Source organism: Drosophila navojoa, chromosome 2 (genome assembly GCF_054131105.1).
Source record: "Drosophila navojoa isolate 15081-1374.11 chromosome 2, UAZ_NAV_1.0, whole genome shotgun sequence".
NCBI lineage: Eukaryota > Metazoa > Arthropoda > Insecta > Diptera > Drosophilidae > Drosophila > Drosophila navojoa.
In genome coordinates this window covers 21457963-21484593 of record NC_142890.1, presented here as the reverse complement: position 1 = coordinate 21484593, position 26631 = coordinate 21457963, and the positions used below count along the sequence as shown (strand labels likewise).

The window sequence follows — 26631 nt, the reverse complement described above, 5'->3', positions numbered from 1 at the left end:
AATAATATATATTTATCAAAAAATATATTTAAAAAAATTATTGATTCAACAATTCAACAAAACTTATATATAAATGTTCCTAAAATAGAAGTATTTTTTCAAAATCCTTTAAACTTAATATTACTTCCTAAAGTCTAAGCCAAATAGTTTAAATTTTGTTTTGAATGCTCAGAACTCAATTTGATAACCCTAATTTGAGCAATGAAGCTCACACTAGTAATACATAAGCGTCACACACACCTCAAACCCTCAACAGATTCTTCCCAAATATTTCAGTCATCATCTAAAAAAAAGATTCCTAAAATATTACTTGTCATGCCACAAGCCGCTCACTAAATATCGAATGACTAAAAACTGAAAAAACACGCATCAATTAATTAAATTGATCATTTAATTGCCAGACTGATCGATACATATCTCTTGCCAATCTTGACAATCTCGATTGTCAGACTCGAAGCTGCTCCCAGACGCTACCTTTCCCAGTTTAGGGCAATTTCGCAAAACGTGATTTATGGTCACCGAAATGTAATTAAATGACATACGAAAAAAGAAGTAAAGCTAAAAAAACAATCTCTTAGGCTCGTGCCGGCAAAAAAAAGAAGCAAAAACCAAAAATAATAAAAACTAGCGCCAAGAGGCAAGACGTAAAATTTATTTTTACTGTGGCAGCAACTGCTTGTCACCATAATTATAGCCACAGCTTAGCGTTCGCCATTCGTCTCTCTCTCTCTCTCTCTCTCCATTTGGCTCTCTCGCTCTCACCGTGCCATTGTCTGGCGTATTTTCCACTGCGTGTGATTCTTTTTTGCTTCATTCATTTACCAGAATTTTCCCACTCAGCTGCACGTTTTGGCAGCTGTGAAAGGGCTGCTAATAATAAAGATGTGTACTTAGTTGTTGTTGTCGTTGTTGTTGCTGCTGTTGTTATTCTTGTTTATTTTATGATTATTAATTTTGGTCGTTGATGTTATTTATAGTGACAGATGCAGGGCAATGTGTTTCTTTGCAGCAGGGCTGCCCCTACCCGAATACCTAGAGCATGTTTTGGCTGCCAGAGCAATTTTAATGGCCAGAAACTTTTAGTGATGCTCCATTCAAAACAGACAGACAGACAGGCGCACCAGCATTGGCCGCATTATTTAAACACATTTCCAGAATATATATAAATATATATAAATGTATATGTATTCCTTTATTTATATAGTTTTCGTTTTTGGAACATTTTAGTTTCAAAAGTTGATTTATTGCACTTATAGCCATGATTTATGTAAGGGAAATGGCTGAGGGTGGGTCGCTTAGCATTAAGAATCTTTTACACTGTGCCACAATATAGATCTCAAGATTATTTATATTTAGAGAAACCGTAAGTGATTGTTGTTTAATGGACTTTTAGCCAGCTAAAAGTATTTTGGAGTAATTGATGTAAGGCAGGGCTGAAAATTGTTAAGAAGCCAAAACAATTCTCATAGGAAATACCAATCAATTTTCCTATACAAACTACAATTAAATTAAATTTTATTAAATTAAATTCAAATTTTTGTATATACAAAATTGGGCTATAAATTTAATTTAGCTAAAAATGTATAGAACTCTTGCAAAATATATGTCTGACAACTCGAGTGCTGAATGAAAGCCTTTGTAAATAGCCCTAGCAAACAAGTTTTACCAATCGATCATTAAGATATAAAGTTCATTCACATCATCGCCCGATGTCTGCTATCATTTCTCTTCGCTTCCACATCTTTGCTCATCATCGTTCATCACATTTATAGGAAGCGAATAGTGATCGCAATTAGTGTGTCAAATTTAATGTCAATTGGGCCACGTGCCAGTGCATATTAAATGCTGTCAACAAACTAAATGAACTGTAATACCATACCAAGTTGTTGCCGTGAGGCTCATTTTTTTTCCTCCTCTCAGCCGACCGGCGATTGCATCTGCAGCTTTGCATACAAAATTAATTATAATTTGTGCTCGTCCCCTGTTTTATTTTATTTTGTTGTGAAAAATTAGCATCGTCTGCTCTACGGTTTCGAGTCATTTCATTAATTGCCTCATAAAAGTCAACTGCAAATTGCAACTGCAAGTGCATCAGCGGCAGCAGCTGCTGCTGTTCTTTGTCTTTTGTCTCTATCTCTCTCTCTCTCGCCCCCTCTTTGCCTCCTGCGAATTCGTGTTAAGAGGTTAAAACCACTTGACATCGTTCATTAAATTATGTTGCATTCCAGTTATGCTGATGATGTCTTAGGCTAGAATTTAAGCATCAGCTGAGTGAATCAACTCAGGAGAATAAGTTTCTTAATTGGCAAACGTTCTAGTGCAGGTGCTGCTAAGATCTCCAACTTATGCGCATGCTAATTAATTTTAATACTTTTCATAATTAAACTTAATTATTACATGGTCTGCTTTGAGAATCAGAATATGTTAAAGAACGAATAGGCAGTGTGAGAAATAAATTATTTAAAATTTACACTTTATTCGAATGGAAGAGCAGGGAATTAAACTATTTAATTTGAAGAGCGGCAGTTGGCATTTTATTGACTTTGATTTTTATAGGATTTAATTTTATAATGAAATTACGGTCACTTGTTTCGGTTTCACATGCTTACCTCGCTCTTATGTCTAATTTCAAGGCATATTATAATTAATTATCGTTGTGAATGCTGCAACTGTGAGTGCCTTGACAGCTCTTAAAAGGTGTCTAAGTTTACTATACATGCATACACATGGAATATAGCAGAGAGTATAGAGTAGAGAGTATAGAGTAGAGAGTATAGAGTAGAGAGTATCTATAGCCAGAGAGACTTCCTCGTCTTTAGAGCAACTTGTGAAAGCTTGATATAATAATAAAAGCAAATAATCATTTAGTTTCCTAAATTAGTTTTCATTGACTTTAATCTATACAGAAAATCTAGATAAAGCAGCTTCCTCGTAGCTCAGCCAATAATTCTGACTACAAATGAAAAGAGAGAGTATTTTCGATCGTTAAGCTCTACAAAAGAAACTACAGAAAAAAGGTTTTTCTCACATGAAGCTCAAACGAAACTCATCAAAGCTATGATTCTTCAGTTATCGAGTTTCCCATCAGCTCTGAACAATTGCTCTCACCAGCAAACGAATGAATGAACGTAGCGCAAATACGTCAGTATATATATGTGAATATCTATCTATCCATCTCTATTTATACATAAATGCTGGTATTGATTTCACATAATGAGAAAATCTTCAAGGGCTCCATGGCCGAGGGCATTGAAATTACAAACTTGAAAAGGCTTTTGACGAAAGGTTTCTGCATGTAGGAGGCCCCGCAGCGTCTTTGTCTGCGATCATCGCATAATAGGGTGTGATAATTACATGAGTACCCTAAATTACTTAAGTGAGCGCAATTGATACTGAACATTGAAATGGCTTAAACTGAACTGAACATTTAATGAAAGTAACTCACGCAGCGCAGCTGCCACTTGTCTTGATGCTGACATGCTAATGAAGAAGAACTAAAATAAAAAGCTAAACAAAAACCTATGCTTAATGTAGACATCAACTTTTATGATGCATTCGTGCGGCAATCAGTCAAACCCGTATTCATTAAGACCTGCGCACCTCAAGGTTGTTTCTATATTTTGAATGCAGCATCACATATTTCATAGGAGTTGGCAAGCCAAGCTAGCTCCTAAAGTGCAAATTTTTTCATTTGTGTATAATAAAAAAATTAATTTTTTTTCTTTTTTACACATTTATATAATATTTAAAATGCTGTTGCGACGAGCTCATGCAAAAAACTGCTAAGAAAAAAACAAGAGGGACCAAAATGGAATGGCAAAAAGAAGAGCTGCAAGCTGAGGTGACGAAATCTTTGGGAAGCGTTTGACACGCAAACGTCAAAAGTTTTGAGAAACAAATTTGGCTGACAGTTTGTTGAATGTGTGAGGTAATATTTATAAAAGTTTATTAAAAAACAAATTAAAAAAATAAATAAAAATATATATTTGCCAACTAGTCATAACTTGATTTATATCTCTAGTCAATTCAAACGACATGAGATATAAATATACACAATTGATTTAAAGGAATTTTATTTAAATTGAAAGGGAATGCAAAGAGAATAAAGACTGTAAATAAAAAAAAATTATATTATACCCTATTTTCCATTTTATTTGGCGAAGAGCACTATCTAAAATTCACTTATGAAGAATTTCCCTTACTGAATATTTATTTGCAAATTTTCAATTTGTTAATCAAAGAACTACACTATTAGATCTTTAGTCATAATAATATTATGAATTCTCTCTGTATATGTAATAAGTATTTATGTTATATACTCTGACAATTTGCCTGAATTATTGCTCATAATTATATTTATGCAGCCCCAATCAATATATTAATATTTTTTTTCAAAAAAAATTTGGTTTAATGGAAAAGTCAAAATGTTGAACAATTTCGCATCTAGCCAGCAGCTTGGCGAAAACGTCATATTACTTGAGGATGAAATATGGCTTGGAGCCCCTCTAAAAGTAATTGTCGGCGAACGTAAGATGCGAATTCCAAGAAATTAACCAAGACACTAGCCAAATGGGGGCACACACTACTAAATCAAAAACTTTGCGGCGCAAATGCAAGAGCTCAACTGCAGCTTGCAGGCAAAATTGGCCCCAATTGTAGCACTAAAACAAAAAAGAAAAGAGGAAAAAAAAGCAAGAAAACTGCTGCGCTTTACAACTAGCAACTGCTCTTGGGTGTAGCTACCAGGAAATGGACAAATTGGAGGCAACACAGCCCAGCTCAGTAGAGCACGGCCCAGAGATTGAGTCATAAAGTTATGATTCGAGTTTTCGCTTTGTGACTCCAATGGGAGCAATCAGTGTTCCCAGTTTTTTGATTTGGCCATCACGAAATAGCCAAAAGCAACGCCAGCCAGACTAGAAGCCATCGCCACACTCCACTCGCCGTACACTATAAAAAACCAGTGGCAATTTAATTTGCACAGCGAATGGCTTGTAATTATTTCAGAGCTTATGGGGCTTTGGTTCGTCAACCGTTTCAGCTAATTAGCCACTGCTTTAGGGCATGTTGTCTATGTGGGCTCTGGGTGCGGCCAGTTTGATTCACTCTCTTTTCTCTCATTTCCTTTTATAGTCTCCATTGTGCTTTTTACTGATTTCGGGCCGATTGTCTCGTCTAATGACGCAAAAGTTCAGAGTTAATCAATTGCAATACAATTAACCGCAAACATTTTGAACTCTGCTGCTCGGACCAGAGGCCAACGCAATTAGTGAACGCAGCCAAGAAGCCAATGGCAGACGCCAAAGCGGAGCAGCTGCTCCAACAGCCACAGATACCGACACAGGCTCAGACTCAGACTCAGACCATAGCCATGGCATCGGGCACTGAGCATCGGCGGCGCGTGTTGCCAATTTATCTTGAGCGAGTGCCCCGCCAAGTTGCAAGATTTGTAGTTCAGCTGCTGCTCTGACTCACTGCCTTATGCAGCTAATCCTGTTTTTTGTGTCAGCTTGACTTATTACCCAAATGCGCTGCCTCCCCCTTCGGTTTAGCCATATGAAGATCAGCAATACAAGATGTTAGCCTAAGCCTTCACGCAATCTAAAGAGCTTAGCTTCGAGCAGGAGTAAGAATATATATGTATATATTTTGTTGTGCTTACATATTCCCTTTTTGAACTTTCAGTTAAGAAAGTTAAGAACAAAGACTGAAGGTTCAGAAAGGGAAAATCATAGTAAAAAACTTTAACGACTTTTTTCTTAGAGATCTACATACATTTTTCATGAGATAGTTTAGTCTGTAAAACAATTGTAAGTTATATTTCTAAACATACATATACAACATTTATAAATACATATCCTTTTTGAAAATTTCTAAACTAAACATCTACCTTCTTGAAGTTTCACTACTCTATGGGGTCATTAAGTAACATTATACTTGAAAGCATAACTAAGTAGTAATATTAAGTAGTTATCGGTATAATTAATCAATAACTAACCGAACATTTTTGTTCCTGCTTGAAGCAACGTTTGTATTCATTCTATAAAACCTTATTCAAATGATTTATAAGTGCGGATATTTTAACACATTTTTGCAACAATAAATATATGCATAAATAATTCTTATTATAAAGGTATATATGAAGACACCAATCAACTAAAAACTAAATAATGAAATAAAATCATGTATAAATCTAACAACTAAAAAGAAATTTGTCATAAGTCAAATATATTAACAAAATTCTGCAACTACAATACCCATAAAAATTGAAAAATTAAAAAAAAAAAAAAAAAAAAAAAAAAAAAAAAAAACAATATATATGCATATAAATACAAACAAATACCCATCATAATTTTTGTAGTCCTATTACTTGCACAAAACTTTATCCGCACACATTCATAGCTTTAGACACGCATATAAATTTGAGCGAGAGAGACTATTGATTTGAAAGCTCCTTCGCCATGGACCGCCAATGATATGTAATTTTCAGTAGCGCCCATCCAATTTGTAATTTGTGGAAGGCATACAAATTTCGCCATAACTCAGAGTTGAATACACAGCTCAGAGCTCACAGAGCATACACAGAGCTTGCCAGCTTTGTTTACCTGGCTTAGCCCGGCCAAGTTGCTTTGTTTATAACTGGTTCAAAGTTGGCACGTCTTTGGCATATATAAATAATAATAAAAGAGGGAAAAACAACGAAAAAAGAAGGTTTACACACACACACGCGGAGACAACTTGTTTATCTGTCTTTTCAGCTGTTTGGCAGGCAGCAGCGTCTGCGTCTACCTGCCCCTGTTTTAGGAGCTGTCTTTGTCCCGATGCCATGGCAAGTCCTGTCCGTTACCCAAAACGCTTGACAGCCAGCGCCAACAGCTGTCGTGCCAGTTAGCCTCTATCGGGGCTACCTTTGCTGTAATGGTGGGGCGAGGGGTAAGGTGCAAAGTTTCGCAATGCTCCCTAACACTGGAGCATTGCATGTTGGCTAATTTCCATGCAGAGCTGACTGGCTGCCTGCCATCGGTTTATAGTTATGTTGTCCTCTTGCCGTCTATTATGATTCCATATAGTAAGCTCTGAGCTAGCCAATGGAAATGCTAATGCTTTGGCCAGATTTCATGACTGCTTTTCAAAATGCTCCACGTGCATTTCCTACTCATATGCTAATTTCACACATGGCAAACGCTCTCTGAATTTCAAGTGCTGCAACTAACAATTTGGCTGGGCTCATTATTAAAGACATTGCCATATTACTGTACTTTCATGGCTGTTGGCCCATTCTGGGGCCCAGCTGATTGTATTTTGGTTTTGGTTCTTTCGTTTGTGTTTTTGGGGCCAATGGAGTGGGGACGCCCCTTACGCCATGCTCCCAATTTTAATAATGAAAATACGGTAATTTATGTGTCAAGTGAGCTTACGAACTGAGACTGGAAACCGTAAAGTCCACGCCCAGATTTTGACTGTTTTGCATTTCGACTCAACTTGGCCAAGGCTCTGGCTCGTGCCAAGCGCTGCCCCCGTAGGCGACGTTTTGTTGCTGTGAAAGCCCAGTCAGAACTCTGGCCTAGTCGTTTGGGCCAATAAAATGGCATAAAATGCATTTATTAATGGATCATAATGGCTGCAGGTGGGCTACAGGAGATAACGTTTTTAGAAGCCGAAGATTTATTGCCCTTGCTGTCATAAAGCATTTGTATTACATATTTCCGATGGCACTGATAAAAAGAAGGTATTTATAGGAAGCCAAATTTCTAAGTAGTTGCTTTAAAAAGATTGTAGATATATAGTAAAGACAAATGGGTGAAATTTATTCTTATTATTTTTAATATAAATAATAATAAAGAAATATATTGTTCTTGCTAAATTTTAATAATAAAAGATTAAATTGAGAAAGTTTTTTCATCACTCTGATCTGTTATTATATTATATACATATTATCTTTTATTTATTATAAGGCAAACAAACAGATTAAGGGCTTTTGATCTCTTAAATCTTCCACCAATATTGATGCTGTCCTCATCATAGGAAATTATCAAGTGTATTTTTGACATATTCATTCATTCTTCAAGCGTTTAATGATATAGGAATCAGAGACTCAAAGATCAGAATAAAACAATTCCATATACAAAGGCGAAAAACATTTAAAAGGAATTTCAGCTCGCATCATCTCTACTACACAACATATCCCACAACATAGCCAAGCTATCCTAGTCAAGGGTATTTAAATACAAATTTCAAAAAATACATAAAAGTAGGCAGTGCCGTTACGCCCACAAATTGAGCAAGTCGCTCGATCCCACTAAAAGCGCGCTGAAATATTTGCGTTTTCTTCAGCTTCAGCTTAGTTTTTATTCCCCAATTCCGTATTATCTTTTTTTTTTCGGGGCGTTTTGCTGTTGCAACTGCAATCTGATAAACATAAACGTTTAATTAGAGCGCTAAATGCATTTTTTAATAGTCATAAAACGAGGGGAAAAAACACTTTTATAGCCTTTTTCACATATTAATTTATCTTTGTGCAGTATTTATTGTTCGAATATTGCGTTTAGTTTGTCAACGCGCACGGCTGACAAAACAAAAAAGAAAAGAAAAAAACAAAAGACTTAGGTGACAAACTTGTTTCTTTGTTCAGCTTAGATTACTTTTGTTATATTTGTTGTTGTTGTTGTTTTTTATTGACTGCTGGCTACTCTATGAATTTTCATAAAAGAAAAGCTTTTGTTTGACTTGATTGCATTGAAAGCGATTCAGTTCGCATCTGACTGGCTGCGCTGTGATTAATGATCGCTTCATTTATTTCTTTAAGAAATTTCATTATTAAATTCAGTTTAGCAAGCATTTATTTAAGAGTTCCGCTAGCTGAGATTCAATTAAAAACCGGATACATCTTTTTTGAACAAATTAATATTCTATACAAAAACGACTCTGTCAGGGATCTAAGCATTCCAATTTAAGCTTTGAGTGAATGGCGAGGTTAGCTAAGGGATCTAAAATTAGCTATATATTATGATATATTTTCTATACCCAAGCAATATTGATCTCCAAATAAAATTTGAAGTTCCACATGTTATCATCTAACTTTCTTATAATATCATATAACATATTCAAGATGAATATTACAAAATTTCATTCGAGTTAGTCAATCATTTTCTTTGTGTCTTTTCCCATCACATTTAGTACAGCATATTTTTGACTTTTTAGCAGTTGCTGAGATATTTTTTCATCAAGCTTGACAAAGCGCAACGTCGCGTCGTTGCTCTTTAGTCGCTTAGCCTTAAGCTATTTATAAACTGTATTTATTGGTTCGTCATTTAATAGTTGTTTTTTTTTTTTATATTTTTGTTGTTATGTTAAATCCATAAGCAGACGACCGTTTGATATTTTCAGTTAACACCGAGCGAGCAGCTTAGCCAGTTACCAAATGAAGTTGCCAAAAGCGAACAATAACAAAAACTCAGAAAAGAAAAAAAAAATGGAAACCAAACGAATCTCAAGCTCAAATAAAGGCTCCTCTTTATATTTAAATGCTTGTCTTTTTTATTGTTATTTTAATCGGCTGGCAGGTCGAACATCACGTAATAGCCGTCACTGGTTACACCTGTTTCATCGCGCTAAACACTGTTACATCGTGTAATAATATGCCACCAGCGCATGCAACACCCGTATAGCTAGATGCTTCCTCTTGCCAAAAGTTCATCAAACGCTAAGGCATGCAACGGCAACTGCAACTGCAACTGCAGCGGCAACTGCAACTGAAACTTCGACGGGTGTCCAACTACTTATTATTTGCAAAGCTTTTCGATGTTTGCTTGGCCGACTGATAAGTGCCAATGGAGTCGCAACGGGCCAGGCCAAAAAACTAATAACAATTGATTTGTTTGGCTTTTACGCCTCAAAGTGAAAACCCCTGGCAACAACAACAACAACAACAACTACTACTCAAATCCTGACCGTGCAACGAAATCTTTTAAATATCAGCAATTAAAAACTCACTTCAGTGAAAGTCTTTTCGCACATGGATTTTGCGTAGGAAATTTCGTAATAAATTGCACAGCACCAAAAAAAAAGTGTTCAATATTCACACGATTTATATGAGTGTGAGTGTGTGTGTGCGTTTATGCAAATATAAATGCGTTACAGTCTGGCTAAAAGAAGACGAACAACACAACCACGCGACAAATTGCCATCCATTCGTGCGTTTGTTGACTCTTCGTCTTCATTTGCATACCTGAGCCACTTCAGCCTGAGCCACTTTTTTTCTCTTTTTACCGATTAGCCCCAAAGCGAAGATGACGCTTGAGTAAAAAAAAAAAGAGTAGTAAACACGCACAGAAACCAGCTCCGATTGTGATATGGCGCCCATGAAAGTGAAATCAAAAAGAAAGCGTTTCATTTGCTTCATTAAGTTGTAGGAGTTCAGCTCAGTTTGTTCAATTTGTTTGGTTCCGATTCGATAAGTCCGGCGATAACATTCTAATTATGCGCATGCATTTGATAATGATGACGATGATGTTTTTATTTACGGCCAAGTCGTTTGCATTAGCAGCTAAGCAGTCGGTTTAGCATACGGACGAGACGTGTGGGCGATGCGCTGTCATCATAGTTAATAAGATAATACTAAATAAAGTCGTTGAGTCAGTTTTATATATGTATTGAAGATAGACTAATAAAAGGCTTTACATGTAAGCCAGGATTTAACAGTTTTAATGAAACAACACCAATTCATCAGAGAAATTTAGTTGGCTCCAGGCGTTTGGTTAACGTATAACTGTTAATTAACAATCCAAAATAGTGGGTGCAATATTAATTAATTTCATTTAGCCCATTATAGATGTTTGATATTTCATTAGCGAGACGTATATTCATTTCATTTCAAATATAAAAGTGAGTCATATATTATATTAACGTCAATATTAACGTCAATTCATAAACGAATCCATTTAAGGCAGCTTTCATTAGAAAGTTAACCAAGCCATATTTGATATTTACTATGACATGATGATACTTCCCAAGTTCGTTGCCTAAGTCTTTTGTTCTGCGCAAAGAAATTATGCGGTTGTAGCCCCATATACGTTTTCTTTGCTATCCCATGGGTAATTAATATCTTATGGGAAGTTAATTAAATGTCGTTGCCTGGCTATTGGATTGCAATATTTTTTATGCAAGAAGCGAACTCTGCTGCGAGCAAACAAGTTTCTAGCACTACAACAAGTGTGGGCAAGAAACCAAAAAAGTGTTGTCCACACACACACATGCAACAAATGCAACTACAGCTACAACTGCAACTTGAATGTCATAATTATTTAGAGTCATTAAACTTTAAGAAGCAAAATCTCGACCACAAATCATGAGGCTGGACAGCTTGCTTGGCTGCAAAAAAAGAAATATATATATATTTTATCGAAATATCAAAAAAAATATGACCGCAGCGATAAGGAAATTATGTATTAAACACATCAAAGATTCGACGGGCTACATGATCCACAAAAAAAAAGTCGAACGAACGAACGAACGACGGACAAAAATTACCATTTAATGTTGGAAAAAAGTTAACAAGTTGCCGGTGTCAGCAAAAACTGCAAAATCTGCCACACCAGCCGATTTTGGCGGCTGTTTAACTGAATTAAATATTGCGCAATCTGTTGCTGCATGTGTATGTGTGTGAGAGAGCTAAAACTCGCTCGTGTTCATTGGCCATATAAATGGTAACAACTGAGGCGATCATTGAGATGCTTGTTGTTGTCCAATTGGCGTCCACAAATGGCTTAAATGTGCTCATGACCGCAAGTAATAAAATAATTAAAAAACAAAAACATGCTGCATAATTCACACTTACATCCGAGCAGGTTTCCATGACGAGCACAAAAAGATTAACTTGGCTCACACTGACTGTGTAATCAGGCTAATACACTTTGTCTGGCGCGGTAGTAGAGAAATGAGAGCAGGCGCAACTTTCTATGCGAACTATGATTATCAAGAAGTTTACATACCAATATAGACTGTGAGCTGATAATAGCTTAAATACAAGCTCATTACGAGTCTAACCTGATCTCTATTTAACAGGAGCATTGCAAAGAGTTAGAGCTTAAGATAAATATTTTATGAATGAAAATTTGCTTTTATATCTTGATTAAACGTGATCTTGGGGATGTTAAAAATGAATATAAAATAAACAAACTTATTTAATGCTGCCATTTTGTAGCCCAATAAAATTCTATGAATTTAACTATTATTAGGCATTTTTTTAGAGAAAAAAGTCTAAGCTACAATCAACTTTTAAGCGCAATATAAAAATATTTTGCTGCTTAGTAATAGATATTCAAGAAATACCATAACTTACAGCTCCCATTAGCCGTATCCTAGGAAAAATTGTAATCACCCACCCAAGAGATAAAAGCAACACATTCGAACAGCTAACTAATTGTAATTGTAGTTCATGTACCAACAAGTCAGCAACAGCAACTGCAACAACAACAACAACAACAACAACAATCCGAGTAATCACAGCAGCAACACCCAGCACTCAACGCTGCAGCATTGTCAAATTGAGGATTGGTCAAACGCGGCGTATACACAATTTGCACAACGTTCCGGCAATGGCCAAAGAGTCAACTGCAGCAACTGCGACTGCAGCAACGCCAAGATTAGTAAACAATTATGGTTTGGAAATTGCTACAAGTTAATTCCACACGTAATTGCTGGCAACTCTGGTGACTGTCTAATTTAATTCGTACGGTTTTGTATTTTTTTTTAAGGGCGTTTACCACGACTAGAAAAACCGAATACATAAAGTGCAATCGAAAATTCAAGCACTCGCTTTGGTCATTCGTAAGCTTGAATTGGCTGTCAAAGTTGCAATTGAATCGATTTGGTTTTGAATCGAAATTAAATTGTATTGACACCTATTTGGGTTCCGTATTCGGCTCGCTAATTACTGGTTCTATTTGTGCATGTTATTTCTTTTTGCATTTACTCACTTGTCTATGTAGTCGATCGTTTCGATTTCCTTTTGGATTTTTTCCTCGCCCGGGCTGTTCTCAATATTGGCAGCATCTGTAAGACACGTAGAGATAATATATATAGCTATGAGTAATTCCATGAATCAAAACAAATCACAAAGTGTGAGTAAAGTGAATGGGGCGTTGCATATGGGCATTAGCATATTACAAATTATAGCTAATTATTTATCTCTGCTTCTTGTTAACCAAAAAAAAAAAATAAAGCAACATGATAAAAGTGTAATAGTTACACGAATGCCTTTTCAAAGTGGTAAACACACTTGGCACTTGGCCGAGGCTCACATAAATTAGTCAGATTGTTGCATATAAATCATAATTAGTAGTGCAGACATAGACACATACAGTTGGACATACATTAATTGGAATTGCAAATCAGCTAGAAATGTATAAACATCATGAAATTACGCACCCATTGACGACAATAACAAAATTCTGAGCAGCCGGCCACAATAATAATATTTAACCTTACGATCGGCTATATAAGCTGTTGCATATAACTTGATTTATGACACGACATTCGCTCGAGCCAACCAGCCAACGCAATCGTATCTACTCTTAAAAACACATTGAAATGGAGCACTCTACTCGTTTCTGCCGACAAATGTCAATCACAGTGCACACATGTACGTACAAGGGCCATGCGAGACACTCCATGAGCTGATCAATGTGTGTTTGAGATCATTTAATAGAAAACCATAAAATAGACAAAGACTTGCGAGACTTTTTAGGATTGTATATAAATTGTTGAATTATAGCTACAGACTTGAGCTCTTTTTGTCTCTAGAGTCAAGTTTTAATACCAAATTTTTTAATATTCCCATTCTAAATTGTAAGAAAAGAAGTATGGAAAACTAAAAACTATTAAGGATTAAGTTTATTTTGTATTTATATTATTTATTTATATTTATATGCATACCTACATTATTTTAGTCAAATCTCAAAAAACTTTTTTTTTAATATATATATTTATATGTATAAAATAGTTTTTTTTTAATTAAATTTATTTATTTGTTAATTAAATTATTTTATTTATTTATATTTTTTTTTTTATTTTTATATTTAATATAAAAAAAATGAATTAAATATTTAAAACACATATTTTTTTCATACTTTTAATATGTATAAATGTAAATATAAATTTAATTAAATTTAAATTTTAGTATACATTTTTTAATTATTGATATTTTAATTATATATTTTTTAATTATTTATTTTTTAGTTATTTATTTTTTTAATTAATTATTTTTTAATTATTAATTTTTTAATTATTAATTTTTTAATTATTAATTTTTTAATTATAATTTTTTAATAAATTAATTTTAGCTGTTCTACAATTATATGTAGTGACACTTGAATTCAAACACCCAGCCAGTTAGGTAACATAGCTTGCATAGATGACTAGGTAAGTGCCAAAGTAGAGCATTAATCAACAGACGTGTGGATCAAAGTAAAATCAATAAATGATATCAAAGGCAGACTCAAGAACTTGCCACACACACACACATTCACAGACACACACACACACAGGCACCTAAGCTGGTAACAAAGTGGTACAAGAACATGAATTTTGTATAGATGTGAGTAGATAAATAACGTTTGTTTCGACTCATGTGCTGGTGCAGCACTTGAAGTTCAATTGAAAAGCGGCTGTCTGGCCAAAGATCAAATGAGCAATGAGTGGAGTAGACCAACCGCACGGCCAGACAGACAATGGCTGTGTGTGGAGGTCTGAGAGTGATGTCTGACGACGGGGCTGAGGTTGGGGCTGGGCCCAGCTGTTGGTAGTTGGTTTAGTTTTGGACGGGTTTTCGTAGCATATGACTGGAAAGTGACTGTCAGGGGCCTCGATGTGTCTCGGTCGTGTCTCGGCTCACTTAGCGATTTCATGCATGCAAATTAGTTTTTGAACCTGTTGCAATTTGTTGTTCTATGAGCTGCCAGTGTTAACGGCACCCTCCCTGATGTGGTAGCCGCAACGGGCACGAGCACCACAGAGTGCTCCACGCTCGCCACTCCACAGACGGGAGGGACAAGTCGCTCGAGCTGTTCCCATGTTGCATGCTAATTGAGTCTGAAGTGTAGCGCAAAAATCACTAACTAAAATAAACTCATGGAAAATAGTGCACCAATTATTGGAAGCGACTCACCGAGTGGTCTCTGCCTCTGAAACTCACTCGTGCATATCCTAGAGACATGCGTGAGAATATCACCATAGAATTTCTCACGGATACACACGGTTTGCCAACCAACGGGGCAACCAGAAGCGGCGTGGGGGCCCACTAGCTGGAGTATCCACCCAACTATGGCCGCGTTCTTGTCGTCTGTAACATGCAAGCAAATTTATGCGCCGCCAGCCAACTGCAGCAGTTGTCGAAAGGCAAAGACAGAGGGCGAGGGCAGGGCAGTTGTCAGTAGTAAGCATGCTGATTTTGAACTTGTACCGTGCTATGTTTAAACATAACAACATACAAAGGTATATAACATGCTTAAATTACACACTGCACATTGCGGCGGCACTGCATAGTTAAGTGCTTACCAGGTTGGATTACCTAGACCTGAGATGGTCGCGATGGTGTGGAATATGTAACGAAAACTTTGCATGTTCTTGCCACCCAATCTGCCCGAAGGCGACGTCAGCACATTTTAAGGCTGTTGCTCTTTCTGTTTGAAGTATAACAGCAACAACAACAACAGTAAAAACAACAAGCAAAACAGATTTTTGTTGTTCAGGTCTTACAACTAGCTGTGCCTATTCCCATCTGATTATATAGCCAAGTTGCTTTGGGCTGACAAACGGTCTATAATATCTTCAGGAAGGAAATGCATTCATCATAGCTTGGCGGGAGATACGTAATAAGAATTACTAATTATTAACTTGCCTTAATTTATGTTTTAGCTATCACTATTCATTTTTAAGCATTCCTATGCAAATGAGGTTTTATAATAATTTACTATTCCGAAGCTGTCAAAAATTCGTGAATAATTCACAATAAAATTTATAATTCGCGTATCGCTTATTTATGGCCATTCGCACATACATGAATGCTTTGGCACTGAAACGAGATGGTAAATAACTCTGTTTATGAGCGAAACCCAATCCACTTTCAAAATAATAATTGTCTGCAATAAAAATCTGTTTTGGCTCAGCCAATGTGTAAATGAGATTTTACAGATTATGTATGTACATACATATATGTATATGTGAGTATTTATGTATTTTCTTGTAAATTTATTTAGTTTTAACCAACTACAATAAAACAATTCATTTGTCAAGCAGGTAAACAATTTTTAAAGATTTTTTTAATTTTCCTTAAATTAATATTTTGAAAAACTAATAACCTTTCAGCGAAACCCGCAAACTAAACTGGATATGGAAATAATTACATGAATTTTTATTGGTTAAATGGCAATAAGCTGTCAAGTGTGGCTGATAGAATTGTTTGATATGAGGTAAATGAGAAGCAGTCAAATTTAAACAAGTTTAAATACTTTTTAATGACAGACTCCACTTAGAGCGAGTGCGAAGAACAATGCACTCTTTTGGCAATTGCTTGGCAATGGCTTCGCATTGCCCCGCAGGCAATCATGTATTAAATGCAAATAAAACCACAAAACCTTACGTTAATCTACAGCAGAAGCCAACGACACAGCCAAGCCAAGTATGGCAGCAGAACTATAGAGGAAAGCTAGCAAGATAAATTATCCGCAGTGCAAATGACAGCAACACACACACACACACACACATCAAAAGAGACAAACGGAAGCGGAAATATCTGAGCGAAGTTACGGCAATTTGCGGTTTTAATAGTCGTTGCTGCCCAAATGTTGCTAGGCCCTCGAGCAGCGAAACATATGTAATATATATACACATATATATGAAGTTGTATATATGTATATATGTATAAACACTTTTATGATGCTGTAAATGAGAGCCGTGCTTGTAACGGGAGACGCACAGCAGCGATAGCTAAGAGCTAGCAGAACGCCTTTCCCAGACACAATGAGTGGAACGGAGCGTCTCTGGTAAAATATGTGAGAGGTTTTTGAGAAAAATGCAGCCAACTCTTGTGGTTTTTCGAGAGAATGGGTCAAGTTTACAATTACTATTCAAAAATTGCAAAAAAAAAAAAAAAAAAAATGTTTATATATACAAAATCAGCGTGGGAAAATAAATTGAGGCATACTAATTTTGTATTGATGACAACGAGCGAGAGAGAGAGAGGCAAAAGCATAACTACATATATAGAAATAAAAAATTATCATAAATCTTAATTAACAAATTAAACTGCACAAACACTTTACACAATGTGCCACAACAATGAGATAATGAAGCAGAGCGACAGCCAAGCAGACAAAAAATAAAATTTCAATTGAAACACAAATGCAAAGTGTAAATAAAAATGCCAAAAAAAAAAAGACAACAAAAGCAACCTAAGCATATGACAACAATCAAGAGTTGAGACCAAATATGATACCACTTAAACTAACTGCGGTTCAGAGCCACAGCGCGACCCACTCGCGGCGGGCCAGACAGTGGGTACAGTGGGGCAGGCCCACAGACAGACATTGTCGCACCAATTTTACTTCGAGTGTCAAGTTACTCGAGCGACAGCCGCAAGACAACAGCAGAAAAAATAAATAAAATAAAATAAAATAATAAAAATAAAAATAAAGAAAATCGAAATAAAATAATAATGTACTTTGCAATTGTTGCAACAATTACTGTGCGACAGTGCGACAAAGCCGCATGTGACATAATTTTTAGAGGCTAAGGCGATTTACAGAGACAGCGCCAGACACCCCAGAGAAATGCAAGTCCCCGACCGGACCAGACGGGCCCCGACGAGACTCAGCCAGGCGGTAAGCACTCGAATGTATATTTATACACATACATATATTTCTGTTTCTTTTTTCAATTAGAGAAGAATTGTGCAATTTAGTGAAAGAGGCGACTTATCGGCGCTGAAAAGGCCCACCACACAGAGATAAACGCTTTGAGCTATATGATACGAAGTGTGAAATGCGATACGAATCAGCAGCAAAAAGTGTTTTGTGATTGGGCATGTGTTGAAAAGTAGCTGATTTAAATGTTAAGAGCTTAAATTGTTGTAATCAAATATGGAAGCAATTTATAAATATATATATTGAATGAAATTGAATGAATGAAACTAAAATGATATACGTATTTTTTCTGAAAGAAAAATTTTGAATATCAGTATAGACTTAAATTAACAATAAAAACAAAAACAAAACAAACAAAAAAAAAAAAACAAAAACAAAACAAATAAATAAAAATAAATTTTAAAAAATAAATTAAAAAAAAAATAAATAAAAAATAAATAAATAAAAAATAAATAAATAAAAAATAAATAAATAAAAAATAAATTAATATTAAAATAAATGAATTTAAAAAAAATATATATATATTTTTTAATTTATTTCAACTCTAAAGAACAAAACTAAAAAAATAAAAATAATAATAATAATTATTTAAGAATTTTAGGTTTACCTACTATTTCAATTATTTTTATTTTTTATAATTTTTAAATTGAAAGCTTTTCGTTTTCTGGCTAGAGTAAATGAGTTTTATCTCTATTATGGCTACAAATGTGAGCATATGCTAGAGGTTTTAGAAAGTAAAATGCCAAAGAAAAGCCACATTAATAAATCAACAAATCGACAAGAAATTAACATTTTCTCATGGCATTCCGCTAGATGCCTTTAATGAAATGAAACAGAGTTTGTTTTTCACCAACTCATGCCATTTGTCTGCCCATATTTCCTATACATAATTCATATGAAATATTTATAACTAAATATCTTTGAAAATTATGCGATTAGCCAACACGCGATATTAATACCAATACGATATAATAACGGGTATTTTAATTTATAATGTGCTGACTTTTTCCACTTTACGCATAATTAATGAAATGCACAGTTAACACAATTAATATATTTAACCTTATATCAAGGTGGACACGCAAGGCATATAGACACATATACAGATGTATGTGTAAAAAACATTTGAAATATTTATGAATTCAATAAATTCATTTTGGCTTTTGAACCGCGCAAGCTGAACGGATTAAGTGCACGCCGTGCAGGCCGGCCGCACGCTTCAGCCATTTATCACAGCCATAATGAGCGGCTTTCGCGGCCGTCAAATTTAAGTTTTAAATATGCCCCCGAAAACAAAAACCGAAAAAAAATTTAAAGCAGTGTGCAACAATTTGTCGCAATGCAGCGACAAAACAACAAAATGTCACATAGATTAAACGGGGCTTAGCGAATGTCGAAGTGTCAGAGACTGTCGCAACGGCAGCTGTTGTTGCCCCCAAAAGTGTCTGAGAGATTAACGCAGCAACAATAGCCTATATACATCGTACATCTACATACACATATGTATATTGATATAGTCTCTGATATGTTTTAAATTGAGCGCGCGGGCGTACTTTAGCCCTGACAGTCATCAATCTTTTTGCCACTGCGCCCCATGTTAATCAATTTTATTAGCATTTGCTATTCGCATTTTTTGATTTTGGTTTTCCTATACTCAATTCTGTTCCGCCTTCAACTGTCGGACAAGAGTCGGTACGAGTGTTGTAGCACTTTTTCAAGCACAATTTCAAGACTTCAAAAGTCAAATCTCAAGTGCGGCAACTCATCAAAGCTCAGACGATAGAAGGCAAAAAAAAATACAAAATAAAAAGACTATAAATAAATACAAAATGGAAACAAAATTGTGGAATTATGAATGAGCTGCTGGCAGCGTTTAATTCAGCATCTTCTGCCCCACGACTTTGGTGAATGACAACGCTGATTTGTTCTGCCAAATGGTTTTGGCTATTTAAAGTTGATGTTTCTCTATTTCGGTTTCTGTTTCTGTCTGTGTGGCAACGATTACACTTTTGAAGGTCAGCTGCTGGGCTAGCCATCATTATAGGCCTCCATTCGATGCTCATCATCGAGCTCCCCAAAACAGAAACAGAAACAGAAACGAAAACGAAAACGAGAAGTGGCGATTAATTCGATGGCACTTCCATTTCTAGGCATATAAATGTGAAGGGGGCTCAAATTATTGTACTTAGTTGTTGTCATGAGATCACGAGGGAGAGCCTCAAGACAACAAACGGAAATGGACATAAAAGCAAATATTAATAATTTATTACACGCAAATTAAGTGTAGGCATAAATCTTCCAGCAGCAATAAATGCAAATTATTCGTTCTGTTTTTATATACTATAACTTGCTTGAGAATTCTAGGAAACTTTGATCTTCACTTAACTACTTCAAGTTCACTATAGGGTACAAACTGCTAGAATTGGAAAAACAAACATCACAAGTATATATCGTCAAGTGAAACAATACACTTGACATATTTGTTTTTCAATTAAAATAATATTTCAAGGCTACACAAATTTTCCAGTTAAGTAATTTTCTCGAATGCACAAAAGGCTTGACAAATTTCTGATATAATAATTAATAATTATTAATTAATAATTAATAATAATTAAATACATATATGTATATAGATATAGAAATATATACATAAATATAAAAATATATTTAAATATAAAAATATAAATCGATACAAATTTGATCCCCTTGAAAAAAAAATTCGCTCTGGATAATTGAATTTCTGAATTTTTATGTTAATCGAAATGGCATAGGAATATTTCAAATTATCGAATGAATGAATACATATATGTATATACATGAATAAAATAATATATAAACAATTATTATTCAAAATTATATACAAATGATTAATATTTAAATTTAAATATTATTATTATCAATTTTTATTATTATTATTCTTATTTTTATCCGAAAGTATTTGAATAATAAGGAAATTGAAGTCGTGTAATTATTTGTAGGCACGTTTTGCCCATGGGTTGATACATATATTCAATTATCTGGCTTACAGATTCGAAATGAAATTAACCATATTTGACATTCCCTTCAACTCTCACATGTAAACGCATATTTGTATTGCATTTGCAGATTTTGCAGAACATAGCTCGTGCTATGGGATGACCCCAGCAATTGGCAACAGACTTGTGCTATTGACAGCTGACATTACAACAAGTGTTTGTACTTGTAATTGCTTTGCTTGGCTTAAATTTCAACCCCAACACAGCCTGGGGTCAGACGACATGTGCCATGAGCCATGTGCCTGACTATATCTAATATGTATATGTAGATTTATATGTATATATATTTTATATATATGATGTGTATGCTTATGCACCTCTTACTGCTCTTTGTTGGCTACAATCAGCTCGTCAGGTCGCGTGCTCCCCTATGGCAAATACCGTTTTCATAATGATTTTGAGGAAATTTGATACACCCCATGCAGCTGGTGGCACATGTGTGCGCGTCCAACAACCCTTCTGCTATCGGGCCAAGCCTTGTTGCACGCAACTCCTTTCACATGTGACAGAAAATAATCCCTTTTCCTACAGCTTAGTGCTAAAAATTTGCAATGCTTCAAGAAGAAGAAGAAAGAAAAAAAAAAAAAAACACAAATTTGATGGAAAAAACTGTATTCATATTCTATGACAGAAATTTGTTGCCTGCAGCTGTCGCCTCGCATGCTTCAGTGCATCCAGACCATGGACACGGGATATGGCAGCGGACCACGTCTCCACTCGTAGCCTCATTCAAATTTCATTCCGCATAAATAGCCAACGTAAAGGATGTGGAAGACGACGACGACGAAGTCGACTAAAGCTAAATAAATCGCTGATGGCATAATTTTTCGATTTCTGTTTAAATAAAGTTCTGCTCGACTTTTGGCCCATTTGCTCAAGCTTGTGTTCTTTCTCTCTCACACACACACACTTAAGTCTGTTACATATGTTTAGTTGCAATTCAATTGAAATGCGAACGGAAGACATAAAATTTTCTGCTATTGCAGCAAATGAACAAGCGGCAAATGTGACCTGCCGGACGCTTTATCGAAAATAATGTTTAGTTCAACAGAATGCCGAGCCATAAACAAAATTTTATTCATCATCAATTTTATTGCTTGTTGGCAATAGTTTTTTTTTAAGTGCACGCAGCTAGCAATTGATTTCACAGAAACGACTCTGATTATAGCGCATAAGCTTCCTGAGAAATACAAAATAATCGATGCTAGAAATTCGTGTTTGCTTTTAACTCATTTACTGTGAAATGCATTTTAAATTGCTGTTGTTTATTACGCTTGTAGTATTAGTTCATGTAACCGTAAAGCATCGATATTTAAGGTAATTAACTAGAGATTTTGCAAAATATACAACATAGATGCATAACAACTTCAAATTAAATGAAGCGAACCATCTCTACATGCTGATAAAGATTTTTTTTAAGCTTTCTGAGCGTTGCAAAATATTTCAAAATATTGTCTGTGTGTTAAAAACTCTAAAAATTAATTATTTTAAATTTTAAGCAAACTACTTTAATCTAAACAAAATTAAAATGCTCAACTCAACAGCATAACTTCAATCTATGTCAAATTAGCTCAACAAATTTCTTAACTATTACGTAAAGAAAGTATTTACCTTACTTCTCACGTAATTAATATCCGCATCTGTTCTATTTCTGCAATTCTTTGACGTTGCAACGCAATTCCTTAGCTACAGCACAGCAATTACAATCTCTCTATTACGACAATTGAAAAGTGCAAACCAATTATGACAATTCTTAACCCACTTTTAAGAGCCCGCAAATATTTCTACGCCATTTGCACAACGTATAAAAAATAATGAAAGAAGGAACGAAAAAAAAAGAAGAAAAAAATCATCATTGCGAGAGCTGCTATTAAAAGCAAATTTCATTGCAGTGCCTTTCGCTCACCCCACTAATTGCATGTAGGCTAATTTGGCCCATTCCCAGTCGCATTGCGCGACGCACTGCACTGCCGGAAAATGAGGGAAATGGGGAAAACGCGAGACGCAAATGCCGACATCGAACTGGAACGTGCGAAGAAAGCGTTTCAGCTGCCCGAGTCGAGGGACATTAGGCATTAGGCTGATTTATGAAACTCAAGAGAGAGAGAGAGAGAGAGAGAGAGAGAGAGAGAGAGAGAGAGAGAGAGAGAGAGAGAGAGAGAGAGAGAGAGAGAGACAGTAAGAGGCAAATAGAGAGGGAGCGGAGCAAGATAGTGAATAGAATTTCAAGTCCGTATGCAACTGGAACTGGAGCTGGTCGAGGCGGTCCCATTGACAGCTCCATTGAACTTGGGTTCAAGTTGTTGCGAAGCCGCGAGCTCGGCCCGCTTCTGATTGTAATTAAATCAACATGTAAGAGCTGCCGACAGCATTGCCCAAGTCTCGTTGTTGTTTTTCCTTTTTCTTTTTTGGCAGTTACAGCTATAAACAAACGAAACAAACCTCAAAGCATTTAAAGGCAATTATGAAAGTTGACTTTGGGTGCTACTGCTGCTGCTGACTTGGTAACTTGGTGACTTGGTAATTGTTGACTTAATTGCGCTTGGCCGGTTAATTGCATTTCAATTGTGATGCCAAGACCAAGTGCTGTGTCGTGTCGTGTCGTGTCGTTTTGTGTTATTGCAGCCCATGAAGGTTGCACATAACTTGCAACAAATGCAACCATATCGACAATGACAGCAACAGCATCTGACATCTGCTCGCTGTCCGAATGATGAGTCGTGTTTGAGTGCAAGTTGTTTCGAGAGAACGAACGAATGAATAGCAACAACAAAAATAATAATACAAAAAAATAAAAAATAACATTAAATGCATTACATAAGCACATTAACAAGCCGCAGCCAAGTGTGAGAATGTGTGTGTCTGTGTGTGTTTGTGAATTTGTAATACGATTTATGCATTCACAATATATTTATGTGATTTTATAATTCCATTGCAATGACAGCGGCATCAGTGTTCAAATTGCTATTGATTGAGTTTTTTTTTTTTTTTTTTTTTTTTTTTTGTACCACAAATGCTTACTTAATCACGTCGCTAATTTTCAATAGAATTTCAATGTGCAATTAGCAACAGCGATAAAAATATTTGCACAGCTTATGTCAATAGAATTAGTCGAACAAATTACAAAATACAGAAGCGTAATTAAGTCCAACAGGAGATAATTTATATTATTTATATGTATAGAGGTCATGTCAAAATTTATATAAAAATATATGTATTATATACTTTCAACTTAAGAAGAAATTGTTGGGAATTATATAGTACATAGTATGTATATATGTAATATATACGCATATGATATATTTTTAATTAATGTGAATTGTATATTTTATATATATACATATAATTGTATATTTTATACAATATAACATTATGTTTCAAATAACTGTAAATTCACAATTTTTTATCTGAAGTAATAGTACTTTAGTTATATAAGCTTATCATCACAGCTTCTTATTTAAGTTGCCCAATGGGCTTTAGGGCTGCTGCTCGATTGAAGAGAGAGAGAGAGAGAGAATAGAAAGAGAAAGATAGAGATAACGTAGGCAATGCTTAGAAGTTATAAGTAAGAAGCGTTGCAGCATATTACATACATACATATGTATGTTAGGTATACTTATATGAGTGCACAGAGATTAAAAGAGCGCAGCACATCTATAGAGATGATAAGCTTAAGAGAGTTTACTATAGGAGTGATTTTTAGTGGCTATGCCGAATAGTCTTTATTACTCATATTTATTTATTTCGGAAAAAAGTGAAGCTAACTTTTGTAGCAAATCTTCTGCTCTAGTGTGAAATATACACACAAATATTTATTAAATTAAATTTTTTTTTTAATTGTAATTTACTTTAAACTGAAAATGATTTATATATACTAAAACCTTTTATTTATTTTATTTTTATTTTTTTTTTTTTTCAATTAAAATTCTCGTTATATTAAAATTGCAAAATGTTCGACTTTAAAACAGCAAAATAATAATAATTATAACGAAAATAAATACAATTTATAGGATAAAATAATTTGTACTTCATTATATATATTTTACTATATATATTTATATATATATATATGTATATTATTATATGTAATTAGTTGTTCAGTGTTTACTTTATTTGAATCATGGCTGGTTTAATAAAAATGCGGCCACACAATTCCAGTCAAGACAGTTGGCACTTTAATGAGCTACAGAGCTGTGATCCCATTTAATGGCTAATCGCAACATCTTCAGTTGAAATCTCAATCCGAACTATAACTACATACAATAACTGCGCGATCATTAAGTCTCAATTATAACGCTGGCATTTCGGTGCTCATTGACAAGAGCTAACAAGAGCCGCAGCAACATTCCATTCAATCAAAGCGATAAAAATCTTCAGCTTCAGACACTTGTCAACAACGCAACTGACGAGAGAAGAACTTGTTTTTCCAATTTGAACGGGGTCAGTTGGCAATTGACAGTTGGCACAGTCGGCAAATCGGTTTACAGGTCAACTGCGAGCCGTAAACTGCAAACAGCTAACTGCGTCGACAAGTGCAATAAAACAAAAGCAATCATTGCGAATCATAGCGTTAAATTGTGTCTGCATCTCGCACGCAGTGTGGGCCAAGCGACTGGCAAACAACTCTAGAACTGGCCAAGACAACAAGTGCAACAGGAGCAACACGCAGCGGAGGCTTAGTTCCAGTCAGAAGCGCATCTGTGCGATTCCAGGGAAAATCATTAACGTGTCTTAAGCATAAATAATTAAAAAATCAGCGCTGCACAAGAGAAAAGCAAAAGCAGCAGCAGCAGCAGCAGCAGCAGCAATGGCATGGAATGACGGGTCTATGACGAGGATGTACAGGGTGTACAGTCTTGGCAGCTAAGATTGGCGCGCACATCCTGTACAGTTGGCATGGGGAAAAAGTGTAGCATAGTTGGCTCCATAGCGATGGAGACAGAGACAGTAGCATTTGTGCTCTGGCAATTAGAGAGCTAACACGGCTAAAAGGAAGCAGGCCTGTCAATATGATGAGTGTGTGTTGGAAGACTGCGACTGACTGATTGACTGCGATTGATGTCAACATCGGGGCCGATCTCACTTTACAGTTCGTGCGGTCTCATGGCCTGAAAAGATTCACATGTACATTGGCTCTACTCTCCCTCTCTCTCTCTCTCTCTCTCTCGTGTGGATATCGCGTTTCCGGTGCGGTTATTGTGGTTATCTTATGGAATATGCACAGCCGAGAGAAAATTTAATCAGTTATGCATCTCTTTATGCAGCTACTCTATCATTTCATTCCAGCTAAGAAAAAAAAGGCCTGAAAACAAAAAGGTAAATGAGTTATAGCCGTGCTCTCAATATTTATATGCCACTCAGTGCCGTGCTCAGTGCCAAATAAATCAGCGTAAATATTTAGCATTCATTTAGCACTCGAAAAACGAGTCGCCCGCCTGCCCCCCTGCGACAAATCCCTGGGTATTCCATTCATGGGCAACATTCGCTCCGTTCGCTCTTCTGGCTGACTCACAAACTTGTCTCGCACGCTCCCACATTTGATAAATATTTAAACATATTTAATCTCGGCACTCGACCCACTCGCCAGAGCCCAGCGAGCAGCGGCTACCGAGTTCAGCAACGAGTAGCTAGTGTAGTTGCGAATGTATCTAAGTCTTGTCTTGACTGTGTACATT

General features: G+C 35.6%; 1 protein-coding gene across 3 annotated transcripts in view; it reads right to left on the bottom strand.

The window, feature by feature from the left end:
- The window catches only part of pyd (zonula occludens-like protein polychaetoid), a 112780-nt gene that overhangs the window by 54303 nt on the left and 31846 nt on the right, over positions 1–26631 (bottom strand). For all 3 annotated transcript variants that reach the window (XM_089256409.1, XM_089256411.1, XM_089256418.1), the window contains exon 2: positions 12978–13053. In XM_089256409.1, the coding sequence (XP_089112535.1) occupies positions 12978–13053 (76 nt within the window). The remainder of the gene's footprint in view (positions 1–12977; positions 13054–26631) is intronic.